Source organism: Danio aesculapii, chromosome 3, assembly GCF_903798145.1.
Source record: "Danio aesculapii chromosome 3, fDanAes4.1, whole genome shotgun sequence".
Classification (NCBI taxonomy): Eukaryota; Metazoa; Chordata; class Actinopteri; order Cypriniformes; family Danionidae; genus Danio; species Danio aesculapii.
In genome coordinates this window covers 33,540,350-33,556,217 of record NC_079437.1, presented here as the reverse complement: position 1 = coordinate 33,556,217, position 15,868 = coordinate 33,540,350, and the positions used below count along the sequence as shown (strand labels likewise).

At 36.7% G+C, this 15,868-nt stretch overlaps 1 protein-coding gene across 6 annotated transcripts in view; it reads left to right on the top strand.

Annotated features, from left to right (window-relative positions):
- The window catches only part of tnrc6c1 (trinucleotide repeat containing adaptor 6C1), an 80,850-nt gene that overhangs the window by 44,404 nt on the left and 20,578 nt on the right, over positions 1-15,868 (top strand). For 4 of the 6 annotated variants that reach the window (XM_056453784.1, XM_056453783.1, XM_056453786.1 and 1 more), the window contains exon 4: positions 1,933-2,250. The exons of 1 other annotated variant lie outside the window; for it this stretch is intronic. In XM_056453784.1, the coding sequence (XP_056309759.1) occupies positions 1,933-2,250 (318 nt within the window). Of the gene's footprint in view, positions 1-1,932; positions 2,251-14,977; positions 15,134-15,868 lie in introns of those variants that run through there. One more of the 6 variants, XM_056453788.1, reaches the window with a different exon arrangement.

Genomic DNA, 15,868 nt, shown 5'->3' with positions numbered 1-15,868 from the left:
ATACCGTTTCAAGGTCCAAGCCTCTACTCATTTATATTGAGAATACAAACTTAGCAGTCATTTTTTAAGACTTTAATTAAATTCATACTAGGCATGGGACGATAGCCGTTTTCAAGGTATACCACGGTTTGTAGAAGTCAAGATTTTAAAACAGCCAAAATTTTCCGTAATACCGTTCCTAAGGTATGTGTAAGATTTTTTTATTTACATTTTTTGTTGTTTTTCAGGACAACAGTATCTTTAGCAGAAAAAAATATCAAAATATGCCATTTTAAATTGTAAAGAAATCTGTGTTTTTGAAACGAATGAAGACAGCAGAAGTCAATAATTTGTTTCAATTATTTAGCCTGACATGTTTACTGCTCCAAAATAATTAAAATCTTTCAAAAAAACAAAATATTTGTGTTCAAAGGGGAAAAAGTTTTTGTTTTTTAGCTAGTCATTTAAAAAGAATATCTTTCAGAGCAGTAATCACAATACCGTGAAACCTTGATATTTTTATCCAAGGTTATCACACCGTTACAATCTCATACCGGCCCATGCCTATTTTGCACATTTACACTAGTCATTAAAAAAAGAAAAATAAGTCATTAAAATGTAGCACCGTAATGTTTCTTCTTTCCAGCACAGTGAGTATACATTAAGCACAGTGTGTTGTTGACCTTTGTAATTTACGTGATGTCTGAGCAGAAACGAGTTTATATATGAGGCTATTTTGCAATCATTTTGCACTTTTATGTATAGGTGTTGTATAACTAATAACTATACATCAGAAGCTTTAAGTACCATAATAATTCACATAATTAAAAAAATCTCAAAGATGAGAAAGTGATTTGTCTCTATTGTTTGCTTACAAGCTTTCAATTTCCATTAACTAAATATATATTTTAATGTCATTATTTTTTATTTGACATTTGTCGCCTGGCTCACTGGTTAACATTGTGGCCTCACAGCAAGAAAGTTGCTGGTTTGAGTCCTGACTGTGTCAGTTGGCATTTCTGTGTGAAGTTTGCATGTTCTCACTGTGGGTTTCCTCCGTGTGCTCCGGTTTCCCCCACACTCGAAAGACATTTAGTTTGATTAAACTAAATTGCTCAATGTTTGTGTGTGAATGAGTGTGTATGGGTGTTTCCCAGTACTGGGTTGCAGCTTGAAGGGCATCCGCTGTGTAAAACATATGCCGGATAAGTTGTCGGTTCATTCCACTGTGGCGACCCCTGATATATAAAGGGACTAAGCCAAAAGAAAAATGAAATGAAATGAAATGAAAAGAAATTTGTTGCCTGTTTGATGTGGTCCTCCTTTGTAATTTTTCAATGTGTCGTTGTAGATCCATCATTAAATCTGTTTTAATATTTAACCCTTTCTCACTCTGTCTAAAAATGTAAAAGCTCCTAAAATCAATAAAAGCCAAGAAACCTACATCGAGACCTTTTTTCCCCTCTATAACCATCTGTTGAGTTTATCCCCCAGCAGAATCAGCATCTCCCCCGTCAGTGAGCTAGTGTGTTACGTAAGTCCGGCACTCATTCACGCAGATGTTTGCGCTCCCTCTGCTTCATCTTTGCCTCAGCCTCAGGCGGAGATCTGCCTGGATCAGACTCTCTGATGGCTAATTGTGTAACCGTTTCTACCTCCTCCACAACATGGATTGGTTAAGATAAACGGCACTTTTATTCCTATTTGTCTCTCTTTCTGACAGCCCTGTTGTGTCGGCACAAGCTGTGATTGCTAGAGACAGGCAAAACTGACGACCTCAATGGTCCTGCACTCGCTCATCCCTCCTCAATCCTCCCATAGCCATCCCTCTAAAGACACTTCCTGTTTGCTTTCATTATAGCATGTGCTAAAATTAATTTTATCCTTCCCTCTCCCCCTTCTCTCTCTCTCTCTGTGTGTCTTTCTCTCGCTCTTTCATCTCTGTGTCCACAGTGCCAGACTCTGCCAAGCCCAGCCCCACCCCTCCCCCCCCCACCAACCCCAGCATCACCACCAACCCTCCCGTGCCCTCAGCCAGCAGCAGCACTGGTGGCAATGGCAAACGTGCACCCTCCGGCAACAACCAACAGCAACAGCAGTCGCCGGCAGCCCCTCGCTACCCGCCCAGAGAGGTGCCCCCTCGTTTCCGTCAACACGAACACAAGCAGCTACTGAAGCGAGGCCAACCTCTGCCCGTCGGGAGCACAGCTCTTGTGCAGCCCGCGTCCGCCAGCACTACGCCTCAACCCTTCTCCTGCCAGTCCAACCCAGGTCAGCCTCTCCTCTATGATGTACATGGGACAGCCTGCTGAGTCAGGGTGCAGCCCAGAAAACACTCACACCCCTTTGAGTTGGCTGTGGTTTGAGATTAATGTGGTCTCTTTGGTCATTTTTTTATGTAATATAGCATGAAGGTGCAACAGTTGGTTGTGGCATTTGGATGCTGGTTTGAATGGGCTTTTGTTTTCGAATGCCTTATTTAGATGGGACAGTTGCAGGACAGACAGGAAATCAGACAGGAACTTGGAAAGGAAAAGGATCCTTAGTCAGGATTTAAACTTTGGGAAACCTAAAGTGCATCTCTGCATGTTGGAGAACATATCCCACAGGGCTATTAGTTGATCAAAATAGAGACTTAACCAAGCAAACCACAAATAATTCTTTCAAATGATGCGCAATATGCCATTTTTTTATTGTCTGATGATATTTTTAGTGTTGTTATAATTGGCCCAATATAATAAAGTTATATCTATATAAGATCAAATGATTCTGCCCAATTAGTTATTTAGGCATAACTATGGTACATGCTGCATGGACATGATGAGCAGGGGTTTTTCTACTCTGGAGAAAAAAAAAACAGGACATCAGAATTGAAATTTGTTAATGACCTTTGTAAAAAGAAACATCTAGATCAGGGGTGCCCAAACTTTTTCTTATGAAAGGCCAAAATCCAAACTTCATTGTTTGCATGATTTGATTAATATCATCGTATCCAAATACTTTATAAATAATGTTTCAAAACTCCGTTGTTGTTTTTTTTTCTGATTTGTAAAATGAAAGTTCAAAATGGCTTAAAATGGTTTTATTTTTTATTTGTATTGTTTATACCTAAATTGTTGTAGCTTTTGTTTGTTTTATATTGGTTTATTTATTTCATTAGTTTTTATTATATCTGATACTTGTAATTCTTTAAATGATTTCAGTAGCCTATAGCTTATTTTATCTAGATTTATGATGCTACAAAACTGGACGCATAATTTGTAAAGTTTTATGTCTTTCTGTTGTATTTATATTTTGTATTATCTTCAAAATAATGAAAAAAAGAAGCCGCTCGCGGCAACGAAAGCTGTGAAGCAAACCCTCTTTCGCCCGGTCTCTCTCACACACGAGCATCTAAACGCGCATGTTTCATGCACAAACACACCTTTTAAACTTGAAAAAACTCTCAACAACTGAAAGTTACTGGCTGCTGTGTCCTTAATATGGTGTAAAGATTATTATGCGTTATTGAAACATCAAGGAGTATACAGCAAAGACAAATCACTTATTAATTTCAAATTACTTTATTATTTTATGCAACAGCCTTAAAGGGAAACACAAGAGCGATCTTAAGCAAAAGATCCCTATACTCTATAATGTGTTATGGAATATCCTAAACTGACCAGCTCCTATGTTTTTTTTTTTCCCTTATTTATTTTCTGGCACATGTACTCATGCATGATGGGAAAACTAGTGTAATGACAGTGGTACACTGTCTTGCAAACTCCGCCTCTGCTTTCACTCCGCCCCGAAGCCCCAGCTGGCTCGCTTTGGCCCAAGGTATTTGGCGGGCCAAAAAAGGCTGGCCACTGACCCCGAGAAAGCCCCGCTTTGGCCCGATAAGGCCCCCGGACCTGACTATGGAAACTCAACTGGCCCTGGTTAGTACTGGCTCGCACACATTAGGCGTGACAGTTAAAACGTGGCTATTGAGGGCTGTGAGCCGAAGGTAAATATAGCAAACTGTATTACATTAAAGTTGCCATAATTAATTTCCTAATTTATTTTCCTAATATAAAAAATAATAATAATTTACACAATGTACAAATACAGCATTTATTACACAGTTCAATACCGAATAAGCAAGTTAAGTTTTTACATTGATTTGCTGGCGCTGTTTTGTGCATTGTCCTCCGTCCGTTGAGAGACAGTATTTCCTTTTTTTAAAAAATCTGATTCATTTACAACATTTAATTGAAACGTTTAATTTCAGTTAGCTTTTTTGTAGCTCAGCTTAACAATAAAACAAACAAACAAAAAAGATTACGTTAAATTCAATATGATGACGATCACTGATGATCAATATGATGATATTAAAGACATTCTCCCCAATGCTCCCCATCATTCTCCTTCTCTTCTCAGATGGAATGGTGGGCCAAATCAAAGGTTACAATGGGCCAACTTTGGCCCGCGGGCTCTAGTTTGGACATCTCTGATCTAGATGCTTCATTACATAGAAGCTTTCCTTGATTCTGCTGTTTAGTATACAACATTTAAATTATATATTTTTTTTACCTTAAGCCATCTGTCACTCAAATGAAGTGACCGCAGCTATTAACCAGTTACAACAATACAATCAATTCCCAATGAGAAATTGTTTCACTCAGGGAAGTAAATTTGGTAGTGATTTCAGTTTTATGTTTATGTTCATTTATTTGTTTTTAGAATTGATCTTTGCAGTAGTTTCTGCTCTGGGAATCACATTGTGCATGAATAAAATGTTAAAGCACAATGAAGCCAAGAATATCTGCAGATGTTACTTTAAGACATTAAAATAGCAATGAATATGGGTGGGTTATACAAATGTTTTTCTAATTAATTAACAAGCTACACAAATGTCTTACTTGTTTGTGTGTGTTTTACTTCAAGCCATTTCTTTTAAAGTGAGAGGATATTCACTAATTATTTGTTAAAAACACTAGTACTAGAATTGATTCATTTTTTAATCTTGACTTTAGCTTCCAGTTTTTTGAGCTGTGTCTCATCCAAGACACTACAAAAAATTTAACACACAGAGCAAAGGCGTCTGTCTTCTAAAATGCCATTGGCCGTGAAATAAAAAATCTGATAAAATGATTGCAGTAAAATCAGAAATCATGTTCCTGTGTGTGAACAGCCTCTCATGATTGTGACTCAAAAGATGTGGTTCAATAGGCAGCAAAATAGCCTAATTAGTTTATCACAGACAGGGTCCTGTTCAAATCTCCTGTTGACATTTAATCAGTGTGCTTTTGTTATGTAGTGTTGTTTGAGCTCACTCATGTGTGAATGTGCAATAGTCATAGATGCTGTTTTCTTTCTGCTGCCTTGCTTTTGCAGGCGAAGAAAGCAAGGTGGAGAGAAATGCTCTTGCTGAGCTGTGCTTTGCTACTTCCTGTGTTTGGAGGCGTGTGGGTGTGCCAAGACTGTTGTAGTTTGTACGTGGACTTGGCAGTCTTCGGCTGTGTGTCTGTGGCTTGTCGATCGCAGTGGCGGAGCGAAAGAATGAGTTTGAGAGGAAAAGGGAGAGATGGCAGACGATCAGCTCTGTGGGCTGGGGTGATTCACAGCTTACAGTAAATGTGCGTGATTCAGAAGGAGTCTCCTTTGATTGGCATGGCAAATATATGGGCTGGCTCGTGGACTGTTTTTAATTCTCTTCCCAAAGTATCGATTGGCTCTTGTTTATAAGTGGAAGGAATCCTGCTTGAGTTTTAGTTATCAGCAAGACCAAGTTCCAAAATCTAGTAAACTATCTTGCTAAGCCATTTTTCCCCATCATTAGGCACACTTGATGTGGCGGAAATACTTGGCAGAATCACATTATTTAAATTGTTTCAATTCAACATGAGTGGCACTTGCCTGTGCTCGTTCTTTGTGGTGAATAAAAACCTTACATCACAGTTATTGTAGTCTGATTTCTGGATTCGCAAACATATGACTTCTATCAGCCGCTTCTTTCCAGTGAGACTAAATGAACCGAAATAATACAGTGTGACTACCAGGGGCGTTGCTAGACATAAAGTTACTGGGGCACCCCCCCCCCCCCCCCCCCAGATTTTTGAATCACAATTTAGTTGTGGCAGAAAATCAATTATATTTTGCAACAAAATGTGTAGCATTTAAGAAAAAAATGAAAGGGCTCTTCACCTTATATTGGTTTCAAATAATTTAGTTAAAAAGTCTTGACTAAATCGTGACTGATGAGATTAGTATGGTGAATCGTATCAAATCGTGAGTCAGGTAAATCGTCGCATCCCTTGTTATGTGACACTAACATTGTAACTTTACAAATTATGCTTAACAATTGTGATTTTTTTCCCCCCTTCTCTTTACATTTACTTCTATTATAAAGATACACTTGTAGGTTCTGAATACATCACGTTTATTGCAACAAACATTATAGTAAAATGTTATTAGTCTCAGGTGATATCTTTTGTATCTCTGTGGTCTGATTCATCAGACAGCAATTTCCATGAACATTGTGTTCACTCCATGGTTATGTTTCTTTCAGTACTCCAGATTGTAGTATTATAGGATTATGGGACATAAAGTATGCTTGTCTTGAGTCATTATTTTGCAGTTTAGCTTGAGAATTATATGAGAATTCTGTCAGAATTATTGTGCTCCTATGAACATGTGAAAATTCTCAGCACATTTAAAAATATAATCTAAACCTTGTGTATGAACTGTGTTTGTATATTTGCTTATGCTATTAGGGATGGAATGATTAAACGATTTCACTATTAACCATGCTTTAATTCGTCATGGGTAATTAATCGTAAAGGCTTCTTAACACCATGTTTCTGCACATAACAAAACTGCTGCAACTAAACGAAGTTATGCCAACTGTCGCATGACACAAACTGACCAATCAGCTTCATACTTTCTATAAAATAAACACATTTTTACTCCAAAGAGAGAGTAAAAATACAAAATGAAATTACCAAACGAGGTATATAATATGATGTTATATAATAGAGTTAATTAAAAGTGCCTTGCAGACAGAGGTTCAGCAGCCTTTGATTTTGTTCTCTTTAAAAGGGAGATACTCAGCTAATATGATGCTTAGATTTACATTGGACATAGTTTTTTTATTTATTCTTATTTATTTATTTAGTTATTTATTTAGTTAGTTAGTTAGTTAGTTAGTTAGTTAGTTAGTTAGTTAGTTAGTTAGTTAGTTAGTTTTATTCCTTGTTCTTTCATTTATTTTCAGTGTAAAATGACTTTTTTCATTTATTTTTAACTCCAAAGAGAAATAGACTATTGTTTGTTTTTTATTATTATTTTATGCTTTATGAATTGGTTAGTGAGCAGCAATAAATAACACTTTAAAATATAAGGAGTTTTCATGTAACTTTCTAGTAGTGTTTTGAAATGAATGAATGCATAATAATCACGATAACCGTGAAACTGTGATTATTCCTCAGACTATGGTGTAGTTGTATGACTTAGTCTGGATTATTATTATTATTATTATTATTATTATTAATAATACTGCTTAATAAAATAACATGTGTTTACCAAATTTTTAGACAGCATTGCATTTATGGCAGTCCCAGAATGTATTTTGATGGTATGGTTTTAAAACCTATGCTTGCACTTCTTTTCCTGCTGCCTGCCGCCTGCTGTCTCTCCTCGTTGAGTTGGCTTTTGTGTATGTTTTGAGCCGGCACGTGCACTGAGCTGTGGTTCCGCTGGATGTTACTTAACGCACATTGCCTAGCGAGTAATAAGAGCTCCCAGCTTTCTCTGTGTGTGTGTGTTTTTACAGGAAGCCGCTGGAATGTAGCCGAATGGCCCATAGCTCAGCTTTAAGCCAGCAACAGCAACACATAGACTGTATTCATTTAGCTTGTCACTTTTGCTTCCCTGTCTTTCCTACAGTCATCGCGTGGCTATCTAATGTAAAATGGCCCATGGGATGGAAATTGTTCGCAAGCTATCATCAGAAGTCAATATTGTTTTTACTTTTTTGCATGGCCTGATGCCCCACTTTCAAGTGATTTCTGAAAGAGTAGCTTTTTTTTAAATTATTAAATACAGTAAAAACATCAATCTTGAAATACATTTCAATTTTAAATAAAGACTTTCTATTAAAGTGTATTGTAAAATGAATGTTTCTTAGAAAATAAGTGAACTTTTAGCAGCAATTGATAATACATCCTTCAATGTCACCTGATCCCTCAGAAATGATTTTAATGAAAACCATTAAAGCTATAATTAATTTTTTTACAGAATACCTTAAAGATTATAAATTTCTAAAGAACAGTGTTTAAAAAATGTCAAATAAATTATATCATAGTAGTTGTTATTATTAGCGAAAATATATAGACTATTTAATATGTTGAAAGTATATATTGAAAGTATAAGGGTTTATTGAACCCATAATAAATGACAGTATTTATTTCAGAAATGAGTCTTGCTGTCTCTAAACTTCAATGGAAAAACATGTCAAAAACAACTTGGTGTCTTATTTTGCTTTTGGCTATAGTTAAAGTTAAATAAAGTCCATATACTTTGCAGTTCACAGGGAAAGTTTTTGGTGCCTGATTGAGTGTTTTAAGTTCTACCATTGACATATGTACTAGTGCATCAACTCAGCCTCTTATAGTCTCAGGTGATATCTTTTGTATCTCTGTGGTCTGATTCATCAGACAGCAATTTCCGTCAACATGGTGTTCACTCCACAGTTATGTTTCTTTCAGTACTCCAGATTGTAGTATTATAGGATTATGGGACATAAAGTATCCTTGTCTTGAGTCATTATTTTGCAGTTTAGTTTGTTGCTGTCAAAGGCATTTGCACTCTTAAATTGCACTCTTCACGTTTAAAGGTGCAATAGGGGATTGTCTTCAGAATAGGGCTGGGCGATTTGGCCAAAAATCTAAATCTTGATTAATTGAACATTTTGACTCGATTACGATTAATAAGCAATTATTTTATTTATTTAATTTTTTTGCCCTCATAGTTTACTGACAAGTTTTGTACAGCAAATAAGCTCACATATTATAAGTGAGAAATTTTTGAATGAAAGGCGCATTACTTGATTTTAAATTATTTGAAGGAAACACGCACTATATATGATTATTTATTAAACATCATTGTTGAACAACTGAAATTAAAGCACACATTGCCTAAAATAAACTTTTTTCTTATACAGAAGTGAAAATAAATAACTTTGGAAACAAAATAAATCAGTTCATATTGAAAGTAGAAAATAAGCAGTATTTCTTCTAAATAAAATATTGTATATCCTGTAAATAATATTTTTACTGCATTTCTTACATCTTCTGTAAAATAATATTTTAATGTAAATAATCATTCTAAATTAATGGAAAATATGCCATCTCAAGGTATCTCTGGTGTAGCTTCCAATCATCATCAGTGTAGTGCAACTTGTAGTGCAGCTTGACCTGAGATCAGATGTGCCTGCAAAGTGGGCGCAGAAGCATAAAACAGTGCGGGGTCATGTAACTCCACAGATGGTAAGGAAAGTAATTGAAAAAATCAACCTGGAAAATTGATCAATTATAGGTTCTGAATGTCGATTTCGATTAATCGCCCAGCCCTATGCTTCAAGAACCATTTTTGGTATGCTAGTTGAAAGTCTCTTCACATCCTGTTAGCAAATATTCAATGATGTGGTTTAAATGAATTTATATGCATTTTAATATTCTGTGGAAGGTGTAGGACCAAGTTTATCCAATCAAAATATTCAATATGAACCAAAATATGTAGTAGCATACATCTGCGCACCCTGTTTACGCAGAAAGGATTACACTTTACTTTACTCTGCACATTCACAGACACTGTTCAGACAGAGAATGGCAGGCAAACTTCACTCTACTTTTTAAAAGTTTGGTATTGTAATTAGTAACTGTACTATTAGTTTTCTCTCTGGTGAATGTTATGTGATGTATTGCAGTGATGGTGTCTAGTGCACATTAGGGCTGCAAAATATAAAAAAAAAAAAATTCACATTGCGATATTTTTTTTTATTCTGCGATATATATTGCGTTATGAATAGATGAGTTGAATAACTGATTGTAAAGAATCTATATTTTTAGATTGATTGGGAAGATTCTGTAGGGAAGTGCATAAAATACAATAAATAATCTAAAAGCAGAGAGAAAATAATAATAATAATAAAAGTATGCTAATTAAATAAACAGCATTTTATTGTTTTCCAAAAGGTCTAAATGTATTCAGGTATACAGGAATGGAATAATCAAATGTAAAATACTGCATAGTCTTTGTTTTATAAACAATTCAATTAATCATTATTAATTTTTTAAAGTTACAAATGATACATTTTCTTGTGTCTGAATACTTTTAAAACCCCCACACAGTCACAGGCCTAAAAAAACACTAATTATAGCAACCATATCCAAACTAGCAACAACCCTAGTGCATATTCATTCAAGAGGCTTCACTTAGAGTTTTAGTGCTATTAGGCTAACATTAGCATTTTTCAAGATCTCCTATTGCACCTTTAAGCCTTGGTATATATTTTTGGGTTTAGGTTGTTCAGTGCGGTTCTGAAGAGTACTTAACAACTTGCAGCGCTGCTTTGCTGGGGAATTATCAGCTCATTATAGGCCTGTTTGCCTCAGAGAGTCCTGTGTTCTCTTCCCCCAATAAGCCACCAAACAGACCTGAGTGCTGGCACCGGTCCCAGCCACACAAACTTTCTCTCATTCTCTTTTCCTGTCACACCCACACACATACATGCATCCTACCAATGCCAACAATGTTGTGACCAGGAAGTGAAGTTGAGCAGAGAGAGTCCAGCTTTAGGAATGATAATGAGGATTTCCTCATATACAGATGCATGGAAACTCTCACCTTTCCAAAAGTAATGAAATCAGGAGCTAAAGATAAGATTAGACTGCTTTGCTTCAAGATAAAATGGCTAGCTTTCCTTTTCATGGGTTTACAAAGAACAAATGCGCATTCAAACTCTGAAATAGTGATTTGTCAGAAATCTTAAAACAATAACCTACTCTGTTTATACTGTTTTACTGGCTGACTAGTTAAGTCCTTGTTGTCATGCCTTAGTTCTGTTATTATCTGTTCAAGTCGCCCCCTGCTGTCTAGTTCTGGTACTTTTCTAGCTCTTGCCTGTTCTGATGTCATATGCTGCCATGGATGAGCACAAGCATGGTTTTGTACATCAAGAGTGATGGATGTTGCATAAGACCCACGTGCACGCTGCTTCCTCCCCCTACACTCCCACCAAGTATCTTTGCAACTGACAAATGGCTATGTCAGCAAAGCCCCCTATTCTTCACCTCAATGTTCCACTGCTGTTTATTTGTACATGGATGCATACAAGCACAGGGCAAAAAATCATAAGGCAGCATATGGTGCTGTACTTTGGGTCACAGCTTATGTTTCCAGAAACACAGGATATTTTTTCTTATAGTTGGAACAATGTAAATGCAGTGGAAAGAACAGAATGCAGTGTTTCAAAACTGGAGATTTATTCCTAATAACCAGCAACATACAGTGCTCAGCATAATTGAGTACACCCCATTTTGAAAATGAATATTTTTCTCGATTTCTCAGTGAATATAGGCAATGTATTTTTGTGCATTGAAACAAAACAGATTTATTAAACAGATATATTTATTAAAATAATATTTTAGTCACCAAACATATTTAAAAATTGAAAGTAATTTTTCACATTTTTTTGCTACTTTTGATTTTTCCTCTTTTTAAATTTGTATTCAATATTTTTCTATAACATATAAATTTGAGTTTACTAGTTTTTTACTGTTATCGTAAGTTATTTTGTTAGATAAGCTCGAGATTTGGCTTCAGTACTGACTAATGTATATGTATATATTATAATGTATAATGTAATGTATATGCACAAATATAATATTGTATAGCTTCCTATTAAAATATGAATTAAAAAGATAGATTTTTGAGGGCTGTACGTATATATGCTGAGCACTGTATCTTGTTTTCGTAACATGCTAAATCGATAAAAGAAAATACATTTTAAATGTACATTTTATGTGCTATTTTATTAAAGGTATGCTGTAATTAAATAAATTTCTAAATGTTAAATAAACATAAATTCAACTAAAGTGAAGAAGATAAGTGTTTTAACTGTAGTTAAAACCAAGATTACTAAAATTTAAATTGAAAATATAAAATTGAATCCGAATTTTCAAAAAATGCAAAGTGTATTAATATAACTGAAATCAACTGAATATCTCTTTCATTTTTTTTACCATAGTACAAAGTTTTGTGTAATTATGAATTGAGGGAAAATTATTATTTTTATTTATTTATTTATTTTTTTAAGGAAACGGCAAACTTTTCCTCAACTATAAATTGTGTATTTCTTAAAAGATTTAGCAGTAACATTGAAAGACCTCTAATCATAGCAATAAATGACATCTTTGTTTTAAAGGATGTTTTTTTATGTTGACAAGCATGTATTTCAGATTTCTTTCTGAACTCATTCTGTTCAAGTCGTACAGCTGCATATTTGATAGATGTTTAATATTCATTGTGCAAAAAATTGTCCATTGCTTGTCTGGTTGCAAGATAGTAAAGTCTAGGGCTGCAGGATTCAGGCCAAAATGAGAATCACGATTTTTTTTGCTTAAAATAAAGATCACGATTTTCTCACGATTCTTTAGATATAAAATAAAGGTTAATATGAGTAGACTATTAATATTATTATTATATACCGAACATATGATAAAACAACAATATTAGCCCTAAGTGTTGGTCTACTGTTGGTTTAACTACTGAATTTTGTATAGATTTGGAATGGTGGACTTTAATAAACCAGTTAATTAATGCACAGTAAAATGATTGCATCAGATTGCACAATTTTGGTTTCACTTTTTCTGCTGAGTGCACTCATGTCATGGCTACCATCACTTTCAGAGAAAAAAAAACATAGATGCAAATCATACTTCTACAGCCTGGTTTATACTTGTGCGTCGAGTGATCGACGTGACCCACGGCGCATGCCTTGCACGTTGCCGTACATTTATACTTCTGCATGCTGTTTGTGTTGCTCTGCAATAACACTTCCGAAAGGCTAGCTGGCAGTAGGTTTTTATGTTCCTCTGTGTTGAGTTTCTTCGCTGGTGTTCTGTTTTTTCTGATTGCTACCTTAATGTAGAAGGGGCTCAAACTCGCTCATTTTGAGGTGGAGACCACCGGACGTGCAACAACTTTAATCATTAGGTAAATACAAAACAAAACTTTCCATCTGAAGCTCTTTAACGGCACTCGACGCTTGTAAACGCTCACTCCAACGAGTTAGTGCGACTCTTGGTCCCGCCCACACTCGTCAGTGCTACGAAGCCGATCAATCGCAGAGCTTGCGCTAAACATCGTTGTGACGTGTAGCTACATTTTTTGAGAGGTGCGTGACGGCCACGACGAGGGCTATGCGATGGTACGAAGGTTGCGCCAGAGCATATGTGTGCGCTTGACGCAGAAGTATAAATCAGCCTTAAGAGATCAATCTATGCTACAAACCTAACGTTATTTAACTTTATTAATTGTTAATCACAACCTATCAAGGTTCTGTAAACTAAAGTAGACATAGTTCTACGACGCGCGCGTCCTCTCAGTAGTAAACAAACAGCTTACAGTCAGCTCACATGTAATCTGCGGCCGCGATTATGTCATTACATGATTACAGAAACGACATTTTTGGTTGAATTATACCTTATGAATACAATATGTGACACTTTCAACACCATTTGGAGGTGTCCGTGTTGCTGGGCAATGTATATAAAACGATGTGAAGACATGTGCGACTGCCTTTATGCTTCTTGAAAATATAATTGGCTGAATCGTAGAAATACTGGACTAAGATCGTGTGGGTGGTTAAATTGAGATCACAATTTTTTTGTGCAGCCATAGTAAAGTGCATCCTTTCCTCTTCCTCAGGTGCATCGTGCTGTCTGGAGAGAGTACTGTGGCACTCTCAATATAATAATAATAATAGGCACAAAGAAAATAAACCCTTTAGTGTTTTGCTTGTGAAAGCAAACACATTTAGATTTACTTGTTTGAGTTTTTGTAAAGGGTGATTTGCAGACAAGGGAATAATCAATAATGAGGCTTTTATTACATCATTGTATTTCTGGCTAGAAAAAAACTAACATTGAGTTGGAGTATAATAAGAGTCTGTTCTCTTCGGACTTTGGTGTATTGTGTACATGGGAGGCTCTGGGATCATTTGTAAACAATGCCCTCCTTGATGCCAGGAGCTAGTGTGCTTCTGGAAGTGTTCATCTTGTTTTGCGAATTTCTATCTCCAGTACTGAAGCCATCCCTTTTTCCCCTCAGCATGCATGCTTTCCGGTTGTCTTTCTCCTCTGCATCATTAGAGCATGGGCACACTCTGCATAGACATTTAGCCTTTGGCTACCTCCCTGCCTCTATGTGAGCTTTATTTGGTGCGTTTATCCTGTTTCCTATTCATACTTTGAAGTGTTATTTTCATGTAAACTTGGGGACAACAAGCTACCACTTCACACACCCACTGTACATTTAATATTACAGGAACACTAGGTAAAATCAACCAGTGTACCAGGAGCTGTGTGTATGTTTCTGTGTTTACAGTCCTGGCAGTGCAGCCTATGCTCTGAGGCTGGCTCGCTTTTGTGCATCTATTCAGCTCTCTCTATTGTGAGCAGCGGTGCTAATTGCAGCCTGAATGGTCTCAGCTAAATGTTTTGTGACAGTTTGAAAGCATGAAAGAAGAGAGGGGTGACAAGAAAAGGATTCCCTCTTTTTGTTTTGTTTTTCCTCCGTCCTAATGGCACAACGGAATGCTCTTGGCTTTAACCTTCAACTCCCATGCAACCCCATTCCCCTCCCTCACAAGAGAGAGTCTTCTCTCCGAATCAGGAATAGAGGTAGATATAAATAAAGCCTGGGTGAGGGAACAGAGATCGGATACTGCCGAAGCCGAGTGGGACGAATGGGGCGGTCGCTCGTGTACTGAGCTGCAGCTACTTGGCAGCATTTCAAATATGAGCCTCAGAAGCCTCGCGAGCAGCAGACATATTGTAACAGGGATGGCCAGCGCTCTGCACACAGCTTAGGGCTTCTCTCAGGATGGTCGGGCGACATCTCTCTTCAGGTACTTTTCCACTTCTCTCCGACCCCACCCCCTCCATCCTCATAGTACGGTCTTCCGCGCACTGATAACAGGCATTTCCTTTGCTTTGCTTTGCTCTCTTCTGTACTGCTGCTGTTTGATTTGGAAGCATAGCATTCAAATAACTGCAAATAAAATGCAAATCCCTGAAGCTATTGCATTGCTTGTTAGAGATTATTACGGGGTAGAGGTTTGCTGCACTTATCTGATAAGCCTTCTTTCGCTAGACACTGTAAGATCTTGACGGCAGCTCTAAGCTTTTTTGGCTTCAGTTCAGATTTGATAAAATGGCGTCCTTTACTACGCAGTGACTCTTCAGAAGGACAACATTTGTGTTGGAAAAAGACTATCTTTCATACACTCCCCCCCTTTTTCTTATCTTTGGTTCAAAGGGTTTTTTGTTTTGTTTTTTGCTGTGGTTGACAGAATGCCTGGTGTGCATGAGGGCTGCTGCTTTGCTCAGATCTGACACAGACTGAGTCTTTCCTGCGCATGCAAAGCCACACAAAAACAACAACAAGAGTTGAGCAAGTGCCAGGAGGCTGGGCAGCGTTTGCCAACTAATTAACACAACAGGATCCTGGTATCCATATGTGGGCATTTGCACTGCATTCAAATTGGTTATCAATGTGTCAAATTTAGAATGAACATTTTCTTTGAATGAGAAGTCTGCGATTGTAATCTGTCAGTCCAGCAGAGGGAGATGCTTGTGGTTGA